General features: G+C 33.8%; 1 protein-coding gene across 1 annotated transcript in view; it reads right to left on the bottom strand.

Annotated features, from left to right (window-relative positions):
- Positions 1–13,027, bottom strand: part of LOC119066697 — a 49,166-nt gene that overhangs the window by 29,325 nt on the left and 6,814 nt on the right. The window contains exon 2 of the mRNA XM_037169295.1: positions 9,051–9,213. Within this exon, the coding sequence (XP_037025190.1) occupies positions 9,051–9,213 (163 nt within the window). The remainder of the gene's footprint in view (positions 1–9,050; positions 9,214–13,027) is intronic.

Genomic DNA, 13,027 nt, shown 5'->3' with positions numbered 1-13,027 from the left:
AATTGTCCTCATTATTGACAATTAAGGCCATTTGATACATGGATAGACTCGGTTTCGCTACACTAAGAACGCATATACAAAACCATTAAAAAAGAGGTTACAAGCCAGCAGTTAAATCATTACAACGGTCGACGCAAAAATTATTACTGACCTTCGGAAAATAAATTATCTTTTTTTTCGTTGTTGTTTGCAGTTTTTTTTTCTCTTTTTCTTAAAAAAAAAAACTTTATTTTTCATACACTCCATAGAATTGTAATGTTTTTTTTTCTTCTTTTTAACCGAATTATAATACGGAGTGACGATGATGAATAGTAAAGGTGTCCTTCAATATTTGCGTATGATTTCAACAAAAAGAATATACGCAAAAAAATGACCTATATTTTAGCAAAAACGATTTTTAGCCCCGTACGAAGTACGAAGGGGCTTATAGGATTACGATGCCGTGTGTAATTGATGGAATTCGAAGCAGACGGTAAGGGCAAAGTGTTTGCCTATGTTTATAGATGACGAATACGCAATAAAAATTTGGGCCGTCTGTCCGTCTGTCCGTCACGTCGATATCTTGAGTAAATCAAATCCGCTTTCAAAAATTTTTTTTTTCCCTGAAAGATAGTCAAAATAGTGAGGCTAAGTTCGAAGATGGGCATATTCGGGTCGGCCCTTCGTGAGTTAGGGCCACCTAAGTGATTTAAGGTCTTTTGGTGATATTTATGGCAAAATAAACGATGGAAATGTAAATGACACGGCAAATGATAGGTATTGTCAATACCAATCCAGGAAAAAAAAGTTTTTTAAAATCGGGTGAGTGGACCGTGAGTTAGGGCCTTAGAAGTGAAAAGCTACTAGGGCCCTATGTGTATTTTACATAGAACTCAAGTAAATTTCATCCGTTTTTCGTAATTTTTGTTTCATTTGAAAGATAATCGAACACCGAATAGAATGTTGTTGAAAAAAAAATAAATTTGGGTCCTTGGACTAAGGCCGCTACTAGGGCCCTATGTGTATTTTACATATAACTCGAGCAAATTTCATCCGTTTTTCGTAATTTTTGTTTCATTTGGAAGGTAATCAAAGGCCGAATAGAATGTTGTTGAAAAAAAATTAAATTTGGGTCCTCGGACTAAGGCCGCTACTAGGGCCCTATGTGTATTTTACATATAACTCGAGCAAATTTCATCCGTTTTTCGTATTTTTTGTTTCATTTGGAAGGTAATCAAAGGCCGAATAGAATGTAGTTGAAAAAAAAAATAAATTTGGGTCCTCGGACTAAGGCCGCTACTAGGGCCCTATGCGTATTTTACATACAACTCGAGTAAATTTCATCCGTTTTTCGTAATTTTTGTTTCATTTGAAAGGTAATCAAAGGCCGAATAGAATGTTGTTGAAAAAAAAAAAAATTGGGTCCTCGGACTAAGGCCGCTACTAGGGCCCTATGCGTATTTTACATACAACTCGAGTAAATTTCATCCGTTTTTCGTAATTTTTGTTTCATTTGAAAGATAATCGAACACCGAATAGAATGTTGTTGAAAAAAAAATTAAATTTGGGTCCTTGGACTAAGGCCGCTACTAGGGCCCTATGTGTATTTTACATATAACTCGAGCAAATTTCTTCCGTTTTTCGTAATTTTTGTTTCATTTGGAAGGTAATCAAAGGCCGAATAGAATGTTGTTGAAAAAAAAAAAATTTGGGTCCTCGGACTAAGGCCGCTACTAGGGCCCTATGTGTATTTTACATATAACTCGAGCAAATTTCATCCGTTTTTCGTATTTTTTGTTTCATTTGGAAGGTAATCAAAGGCCGAATAGAATGTAGTTGGAAAAAAAATTGGATCCTCGGACTGAGGCCGATACTAGGCCCTATGTGTATTTATACTCAATAAATTAAAATTTTAGGGCTATTTGAAATTTTTGTTTTATTTGAAAGGAAAGTCGTACGGGGCTTCGTAATTGCGCTATGCGCAATTTCTAAGATGTACACATTACATAATAATTTTACTTTAACTACTTTAACCGGCGCATAGGCTTACGGTCAAAGTAGGGTGACAGACGCACTAGGGTCACGTACGCAATAGATATACGGGTTTGTACGGGGCTCAGTCGCAGCAAACGCTCCGACTGTTCTGATGGCTCGTTTTTTTTAGATTCTTTTCGCTGTTATACGCATCATTGAAATAGTTTCGCTTAGAGAAAAAAAACCGGCACACGGACGGAAATCCATTTTAGAAGATATCCGATTCACTTTTCCGTGTTATAATTTTGTTTTTAACTGACACAGAATAATTATATTAATATGTAGAGCTGGCATGTTAGAATGCAAATAGCAACTCATTAGAATCAGTGAATTTTCAAAAAAAAAAACTTTGTTGAAATAGGTCAAGTATTTGTAGAGAATAACAACATGTTAGTACAGCTATAATAAATGTACTAAATGTTCGTTTTTAATGTGTTTTTGCACATTTTTTTAAAACATTTTATTGTTATTAATTGTGCAACTACTGATAACGTGTTTGAGGACATTCATAAATTTAATTATTACTTTTTTGTTTCTCCATTTCTAAACCTATATACTTCATCAAGTCATGTTTATGAGTGTCTGCGAAAACTGACTCGGACGTGTTTCATTTTAATTGACAAATTTCAACTTGAAACCGACGATTTTGGCTTGAGTTTCAAGCAGCAGTTGAACGACTTTGTTTCTCTGTTGTTCTTGTGCAATTTTGTAATAAAATTTAATGTTGGGAACCGCACCTCAAGTGAGTCAGACGAATAACAATAAACCAGAACAACAGAATGTGTAAATTTCTTTAAGTGTTCACTCGAACCAAGTCGTAAAAGCAGATCAGTATAAGTATAAGAATGAAAGATAAGACCTGCCAAAGTTGTTCAGTAGCTTCAATGTTGATTACCCCTAAGAAAATTGATAAGGGTGAATAAGGCCTGTTCCGAGTAAATTATAGGTCTCGGAAAACAAATTGAATTGTCCTTGGAAAGGGTGTAACTGGGGATGTAAATAACAAGGTTGAAGTTGACTTGTTTACAGTCTTAAGTTGACGGATAATCCAAGACCTAAAGATTGATCTGTTCCAAGCTCTAATTGAGCAATAGTTCTATAATTTCTAGGATTATAGTTGAACTGTAAGGTAAGGTATATCTTCACTTGAGTAGGTAAGTTAAATTGATTTCATGAAGTCGATGAAATGTCTCGATGTCTTAAAAAGAATTAAAACTCGAACGAAATACGTTTCGCTTCGTAGACGCGTTTCGCATCATCAATGCTCTGAAATTGTACAATTTATATATTCCCTCATGTTCGAGTGAATTTATTTTGTTAAAAAAAAACTTTTCTTGAAACTGCATTTACTTCAGCAGGATCTAATTCCATCCAGTGTATATATCCCGTTACCGTAAAATATCATTACGTAACATCGAAGCGCATAATTCCTTCACTTACGTCACTTCGTGGAAACTTTACCAAAACAAACTTTGTACAAACAAAGAATTTTTCGAAAATATGCAGAAAGTAAACTTTAACTTAAATAAAACGACATAGAGTGGCTGTTTAATACAGTGTGATATACCATAACTCACAATCTAGTATAAGAGATAACATTCCAGACAGAACAGTAATGAGACCAAGAATGAGACACATGCATTTGTTGCACAGTAAATTACGTACGATGTATCATATGGACTGAGAAACATTTGTAGTTTTTTAAAAAAAAAGTGAGAGAGACAGAGAAGGAAAGGTCATTCAATTGCTGAATTGCATGGTATCAACAACAAAAAACTCTAGGCAAATTTTCAGTTCCATTACCATTTAAAGTACAACAGCAACCTTATTAAGCCTACACATTGCATAGCGAGTGTTTATTTGGAATGACGTTATGTATTTGTATAATGATGCAAAAGACGAAAATGAGATCAATGATTCATCCAGACCCAGAGTTTGTATATATACATATTGAGCGCAGTATAACTATTTTTCTTCTTTCTGTTCGTCAGATGGGCGTAGGTGGTTACGATATTTATAGTTTTTTTTTTCATCGTCGAAAGAGCATTTCTTCAGTGCGCGGCGCATAGACGTAAAAACAAATAATGAATGCAGATTTTCGTAACGTAAAATTCATTTTTTTTCATATGGCTACAAGAGTGTACACCACATCTAAAAATATATAAAGTTATCGTATAATGTTCTACTCACTATATGTACGATCATAGTTCGTATCATTGACACTGATTCATTGAATGTATGAAGCAAATAAATTGTACAATTGTATGATAATCTGCAAGTGCGGTGCATGTGCAATAGAAGAGTCTATGAATTTTATAGCATGGTGCACACATAGCTTCTTTTCTTCTTCTTTTTAACGATTTTTTTTTCTTCTTTCAACCATCCAAAGGTTTAGGAATTTGCAATATTTTAATTATTTTGATTTATGCTGTGACTCAATGTGCAAACATCATATGTATGTGTACTCTTCTCCAAATGCATTCCATGTGTGCTCGGTCCACGTATACATAAAGTGCATTTATATCGTGATTGAAAGTAGTTTACATCAGCGATAAAGAGGTTGTGTATTTGCTATCGGGGAATAGAAAGCATCAAGGAACATCGTTTTTTTTATGAGATCTGTATTTTAATCAGTAAATACCGGATGTGAGAAGAGTATGCTTGACGAAGAATGAACGTAAATTGAAAAAATGTTGGTTTTTTTTAAGAGAAGAAGAATGGCGAATTCCCGTCCCATCCACATATGCTCTGCATAAAATTGTTATTAATGAAATGTAATTTTTATTCATGAATGAAATTGGATTTTTAATTTTTTTTCTTTTCTTTCTCTTACTCACTGATTTGATCTGTCTGCGAAACGAACGTAATATATTGTTGACTTATTAAATGCTTGTATATGTTTGTGTGGCTCTAAGGTTTTTTATTTTTTTCGTCGCATAGACACACGTTGTGTACAACATCATCAAATCACTAGTCGTATCGTACTATAGGTTGTTGACTTATTAATGTTTCTTTTTGTTCGAAATTGAAGGTTTTGATGTAGAGCAGTGTCATACAGTACACATTGATACCATTTGTTATCTAATTGGAGTGTATGCTCAGTCATTGTAATACGCATGTCGACAGAGAATCGAATGGATGCACCAGATGCAACTACAGAAGAATATGGAAATGGGAAAATGTAAGGTTCTCGTCACATTGACTTGTCAGAAATTTAATTGCGGAAAGTTTTGAGGCGATGATAAAGTCGAGAAAATGAATTGGTGAAAGGATTGGTTGATTCGAAAGAGTATTATCAATTACAATCAGCTGTAGTTGCAGCTGGGTCGAATAGTGAGAGACAATTCGATAATTCAGTTTATTTGATCTACAATACCCCAATGGACAGAGTCAGACTAATATTTTACAACACAATGGCTGTAATTAATTTGATATTTCGCATTCAGATGAGCTATGGTGACCAGAGTGCACGAGGTTATTTTACGACTGAGACCACACTAAATAGCCTCAAATAATTAATTCAAAAATAAAAAAACGAATGAAAATTGGCAGAATGAAATTACACCATCGAGTCTGATTAAATAATTTATCAAATTTGAGCCAATATTGTAAGTGGAACGCCGTTCTAAAAATAAAGGAAACTCTATTCACATTTCAGATAATGTGAAAATCATATTTTCTGTCAACGTGTAAAAGAAACTCGCTTGTAATACGTTGTCAATCATAGCTCAGTTGTCAATGTTATAAATGACCAATTAAAGGAATTTGATGAAACATTTCGCTTGCGATATTTTTACTCTACAAATATGAAAATAAGATTCAATCAAATTCCGCTGATTTTATTGCGCAGCAGCGCATCGTACTAGGTTTAATGTTATGTAATGTGTGCTTGAACAGCTACAGCTGTTGTGGTCGCCTTATCAAATTATCAGTCACTTTGTGTGATACAGAAAAACACGACACAACATTGTAATATATAACTTAAAACGCCACTGCATAGAGCGAGAAAATGCGATGACGATCTGAAAAATTCTATATCAGCTATAAAGCGAATAAACGACCTACATCAACCAATAAAATTAAACGCTTACAGCTGTGCTTCGCTCGTGAACAACAATATAAAGAGTTTATAAATTTAATATTTATTTATCGCAAAAGTTTACGGCATATGAATGAAACCCACGTATATTAAAATCCATATAAATACCTGACTCTGTGTGTAGTGTAGTACAACACACTGCACATAAAAACCCATTATTTTCTCTTCGTTCAAATTACAACTCTGGCTACATAGTAATTTGTACCCTGAATCATATACAATTAATAGTTGCTTCAAATGACAATTTTATAATTTAATTTGTTCAGTTTTGTGACCCACTATTTTCGCTTCTATAAAAAGTACAAAAACGAAGGGAAAAAAAAGCAAACCAGTACCAATGTGCCCGTCTCATATGGTTCCATTCATAAAAACGGCATTGATGAAAGCGTAAATACATTTTTAGACGATTCTAAACGATTCGTTGGTTGGTGTATGTCTGGTCGGTATTATGGAAAGTGTGCTATAACGAGAGAGTGGCTGGCAGTCAAAAAAAAAAATTGTGTAAAATAAAAACAGAATTCAATGCGATGTTTATGTGCTGCAGCAGATTGGATTGTACATATATGCGGTTCAAGGTATAAACTGATTAATTTATGCTTGGTGTGCATTGACGGGTCTTCAAGTTGGTTTGACAACTCATAACCAAAATGGATTTAAAAGGACAATAACCGTAGGGAAGGTAGAAATTCAATTAGTTGTTGGACACTTCATTGAACGGAAATACATTTTTTTTATCTTTTTGATGTACACATCGAAAAATATCAGATTGTTTGAATGCAATTAATATGACGTCGTAGTTACGTTAGTTTGAGTTTGTTGTGAACATTTTGAATGGTAATTATATTGCTTGTCGCTTGGTAGTAGGTACAAATTAAATATTTTTATAGAAATTGTCAGCTCTGCCCTTTCGTGTTTAATGAACGTTGTTGATGTTCATGTAAATAATGTAAAGTAGTGATAGACGATAAGTGGATTAATGCCCCCAATGTCTTGGGCTGTATCTAAAGTAATTCTAAATGCAATTGGTTTTGTATACTGTTTAAATAGGAAGGAAGCTATGCTCATACCGTAAGGGTACAAACTCGTTAATTCTTAGAGCTCCTTGAAACTTTTGTTTCCTCGATCAGACTTCTTCTAGAAGTGAAGTTCTATGGAGTCCTGAGCTCTTAATCTTTCTTATCTTTTGAAACTTCCATTCGTAATACATAAATTCACAAATACTACAATACTGTTCAACGGAACCCATTATCGCCTCATTTCTACACCCATACGTCAACGTTTTATTATGCAACAACCGATCTCCTATAATCTTGATTCGATAACAAAATGTAATTTTGTCATTTCATCGTTAAGGTTCATCGCATTTAAAAGATATACGACAAACAAAAACAAACAGCACAAATTAGATTGATCGTCTCGTCCGGCATTCCAAATCAATAATAACGAATTGAACGCAACTCTACGATAAAGTAATTTCGCAATTATTCAATTACAATGGAATTTGACTTTGTTATTTATTTAATGGCAACTGCAGAGTAAAGTGTAAATAAAATGCAAAATATTTACGCTTACACTCAACTCACCGTATATCATCATCTTTATAAAGAGGTGTATTGCGGATATGCATTACAATGTATTTTACAAAAAAAAAAAATTTCTTCGTTTTTATGAATGGCATATCAATAAATCAATCAAGTCGAAAAACAAATTATCGTCGTACGGAAGAAGTAATCACGAGCTGATTGGTAAACAAATTGAATGGAATACCAGAAAGTAAAGAATTCAAATCGTAAAATAAGTTTAGGTTGATCACTTAGCCCGATTAGAGAGTAAATCATTTTCAAACCGCACAACGAATACATAAATAATGATGAAATGCAACAAAAATGTACACCAGTCAGTAATACAACCATCATTGTACAGCAGACAGTTAATGAAACAGCTTTTTTTTCTGTAAGAGATAAATAGCTTTCAGTTCGCTGTGTATATTTTATGAATGAATGCTGTTAATGTTCGCCCAATTAACCGCCGACAATACGCAGTGCACAGCCACTCATTATTTATATACTCGAAACGAGAACAATATGTTTATAAATATAAGCTGAACTGAGTGTGGTGTATGCTCTTATCACAAAATTTTCATTCACAACTTGTTTTTATTGACACAAAAGAAACTTTGAGTATCGCTGATCGATTCGCAGCTAATTGATTTTTTTTTTTCGATGTCACAGAAACATTTAATGCAGAAAAAGAGGCGATCGGTGAAGTTGTATTATTAAACGGAATGACGTCAAACACAAATGAGCTAAAAAACATTATTGTCGTCGATTGTTGACATTGTTTCCTTTTTCCGATTGCCCGTGTTATTATAACCCTGCTGCTATCATTATGAGTGCTTTAATGACAGGAACTTTATATAAAATTTATCCTTCATTTTCTCTATTTATCGATTGTCTCTCTTGACAATGTCTCAATATTCTTGTGCAATTACTTTAATTTCCTTCCGTTTTTCTTCGTCGTCTTCTTCACGTTAATTGCTTGTTTTTTTACAGAATATTTTCCCATGTAAAAACTAAAGCATCGTCTTCAATTAAACGACGTCCATTATTGATTGGACTAATTAATTGAGTCGATTGAATACAAATCAGACTTGTTTTGTAATCATCTTCTTGAGATGAAAAATGTGTCCTGTTCCTATAATCCTCCGTCAACACGAGTTGTTATTGTCGATATGAAGGATAAAATTTCAATTACAGAACGAAGTAATGCTCTTCGGTTGATTAAATTGAGTGCATCTTAGCTGCACTCCCTATTTACAAAGTAACGTCCCAGTGTCTCCTCATTAATTATTCACAATTTAAATGCAAAAGAAAATGGTCGGTTGCGCTATATATTTGTGAAACAGGCAAATAGAAAATAAAAACTTGTAAACACTAACCTTGCTGAGTTTTTCACCCTCATGATGTGGTAACAGCGATCGCAAACTCTGAAAGCCGGCATTTATGCTCTGCATTCGTCGACGCTCATTACTGTTTGCGATTTCACGTCGCATTCGTTTCTCGTTTTCCATATTTAGCATACCACCGCCTTCCTCATTTAATCTGCAAAAAAAATGAGGAAATTGAAATGATTTTTTTCTTCCTTCTCTCTACATCACAACTTCGTTCTATATGCATCCAGGATCCGTTCGATTGCAACAGAAGTAATGGGTGGAACAGAATTTTTTTTATATTTTAAATTGATTCAGAGAGATTAACAACTTCAATCATTTTCCATCGCATTTTTTTCCTTTCTTCGTAAACTTTATTTTATATGATGATTCGTGCGAAGTTCGCAGTAACTGTAACAGTTCGCAACAGACATAAATCGCTCACATGGCAAACTTTAACAAGAAATCAAAGTTTCCAATTGGATTTATATCTGTGGGAAGGTGAGCTGATTCAAAAGTCTTAAAGGGGAAAATTTAAATTTAAATCAGTAATTTCCGCAAAATTTGTTCGAAGTAAAGACGATTGATTGATTACCGCACCCACAAAGAAGTGGAAACAGTTTCTGAACAATTATGAGTCAAAATGAGTCGAAGTGCTGTCACATTATTCAGTTATTTCAACGACTTAAGAGTTTCCTATCAAAGAAGTTACAGTTAAAGAAGTAATAGAACTGCCAAGTTCAATGACTTATTTAAAAAAAACTCAAAATTTTGAGTTATATCAATTAATCAAATTTTAGAACGTCAATTTTACATGTGGACAAAATCGAATCACAAAAGTGGTTAGAAGTTAATCCTTTCCATCGTTGAACACTTTTCCAATGAGCAGATGTTTTTCGATTGGAAATTCAATAAAATTTAAGCGCTTGATGTGATGTATAACATAAACCAATGACGTTAAGCACTAAAAGTTAGAAAGTTATTTCTTTTTCGGGCATATAATTCATAATCGACTTGGCTATAAATAATATTGATCTAACGAAATAAATAACCACTTCATGTCAACTTATAACACAGAGCATCCACTTCACCATCATCGTAAACTTTTTGATTTTGATGTAAAAAAAAAAATCTTCATAAACAGACCATACCATCAAGCCTCGCATATACAAAGCAATCATATGATTGAAATGGTTTTTCATTTTTAAAATCTGATTCTTCTTTTATAGCCCCGATTTTCCATTTACACAAAGATGCATTTAGACCCAGCATTGTGAGCATATATATTATATGTACAGAACACACGTCGTAAATGTTTGTGTGCGTAACATTACCCTATTTCTGAAGCTGTTGAAATTGAATATTATATCGGATGATAAAATGGTTTATTTATGGATACAACCGTATTGTATATAGCATTTGAAGGGTACATGCTGTTGTGCACGTGTAAAATGTTCAAACATTTTTTTTTCAGTCAAGCAGAAATGAAGCTATTTCAATAGGAAATGCACTGCACTTGGGCTGTTTTGATTTTCGAAGGTTATTGACATTGAAATAGCAGAATCGTTTGGAAAACGGGTATTCATCTGTTGTTGTTGTTTAGGGTTCTGATGTGAGAAAAATAAAGGAGGGAAATGATCACAGCAATTTCTCAATCATAGGAAATTAGTTCAATTCATTGAAGTGTGCAGTGGTCTGACTGAATAGTGATACACTTTCCGAAAGTATTTTGTCACAAATAGACATGCAACACTTTCCTCGCAGACTCCCAGTTAGATTGAGTCATATTACCTAGGAAACAATTGGCGAACATATTGAGTCATAAAATGTTGTTTGATCGTACGGGTCTGCATAGCCGGAACGTTTGTGTAATTAATTTCACCGGCATAATGACAAATCGATATACAAACCAAGCACGTGACTAGTTTTTAATTGTTAAAATCTATGAATGAGTTAATCGTTCACGTTAGCACCGTCACTATAGTGAGTCTGTGCATGAATGGATAAAAAAATGTTTTATCCGAAAAAGGTCTTGCATGGAATAATTTCAAATAGATTAATGACGAATGGAACATGATTAATTTAAAAATGCAGAAGGAAGTCACTAAGATCAATGAATTCGATGCAGAAAAATTGTCGTTTCTTTTTTTTTTTTAAACTAGCTGCGGTAGAATTTCCTAAGGTGTTTCATTTCCTGTTATTTTTCTTTTATTCCTTCTTCAAACAACAGAATATAGACAGCCAACGTAACATATTTATTTATTTCTGTCTATCTGTCTACAACCGTTCACGTGTGTGACAGAAAAATGTGTTTCAAAGATCTTTGAGTACATATTTTCGTTTGATTGAAACGAAATCACCGTGTCAATAATAGCCAAGGTTAAGAAAATGTTTTATTTTTCTTCCAATGAATTTACATATCACGACGAGACGTTACAGCAATTATTGCAAGAAACAGAGAAAAAAATATGAAGCAAAATATTGCATCAATATCAATATATGAACACAATTTGTTACTTTACAATGTATGCATCGCATACAGTGCATTAAATCATCTGATTACGACATCATATTCATATCGGAAAAATCGTTCTAAAATACGTAAATAATAAATTTTTATCACTGATAGAGCTGAAAGTAAACAACGGAAGTTTGTAATACAATTATTAAAGGCAATAAAAATAAATAGATTATGAAACCATACGCGGCTACGCAGACCATCACGATACAGCAGCATCAGACTAAAAATATAAGCTTTTCACAACTCAGTGTCGTAAAGTAAAGTTTTCGTTGTCCTTGTTGAGAAAAACATTGTATGCAACACGGTGATAAAATAGTATGTTGTGTTACAAGTATTGTAATGTTGATTTTTTCAGCACTAGACCCAAGTTTTCCTTACGAGCGGAGCGAGTAAGGAAAATTGGGTCGTGTGCTGAAAAAATCAACATTACAATACGTGTAACACATCATGCTTTGTGCCAACCGAGAATTGAAATAGACAAGAGCACAAAAAATCATTTGTGCCACCGAGAATTGAAATACGACGGATTTCAATATCGATAACTAGATTGAAATGTCCAAAATTTCAGCACCCGTTTGATGTGATATTACAACACTCAAAGCAGTGTTGAAATGAAATTCGTATGAGTTATTACAGCATTCGTTTTAAAAAAATGCAAAGCAACGTGATCGATCAAATTCGAAGAGTGATTGTTTACAATGAAAATTCTGAATTTTTGTGCATTTGTCTATTTCAATTCTCGGTTGGCACAAAGCATGATGTGTTACACGTATTGTAATGAGATTTTTTCAGCACACGACCCAATTTTCCTTACTCGCTCCGCTCGTAAGGAAAACTTGGGTCTAGTGCTGAAAAAATCAACATTACAATACTTGTAACACAACATACTAAATTTTCATTGTAAACAATCACTCTTCAAATTTGATCGATCACATTGCTTTGCATTTTCTCAAACGAATGCTGTAACAACTCATACAAATTCCATTTCAACACTGCTTTGAGTGTTGTAATATCACATCAAACGGGTGCTGAAATAAGTCACTTTACAACACTAAAATGAATGTTGAAAAGAGTCGTATTTCAATTCTCGGTGGCACAAAGGGTTTTTAAGGCACGCATACGAAAAGTGTTGTCACACTCGGCCTGAAGCTACGAGTGCCTAAAAACGATTTATGCAAATAAGCATCAAAATGTGCAAAATTTGTGAACTTTAGCTGCCTCTCTTTCATAAATCATCGGTGCAAAGTACCTTATTACGCTCTAGATGTATAATTATGACACAAGGCCGCAGGCTATACACTTGATGTCCACCTTTATGCAACTCAGCATGATAATGTGCAAAATTTGCCTGCGGCCTCGTGTCATAATTACACATCTAGAGCCTAATAAGGTAATTTGCACTCGATGCCATAAATAACAATTATCATTCGGTTGCATAAATCAGTATTACCTAACTGGTCTAGAA

The sequence above is a fragment of the Bradysia coprophila genome, chromosome IV (assembly GCF_014529535.1).
Source record: "Bradysia coprophila strain Holo2 chromosome IV, BU_Bcop_v1, whole genome shotgun sequence".
Lineage (NCBI taxonomy): Eukaryota > Metazoa > Arthropoda > Insecta > Diptera > Sciaridae > Bradysia > Bradysia coprophila.
This window is presented reverse-complemented; position numbering and strand designations above follow the sequence as displayed.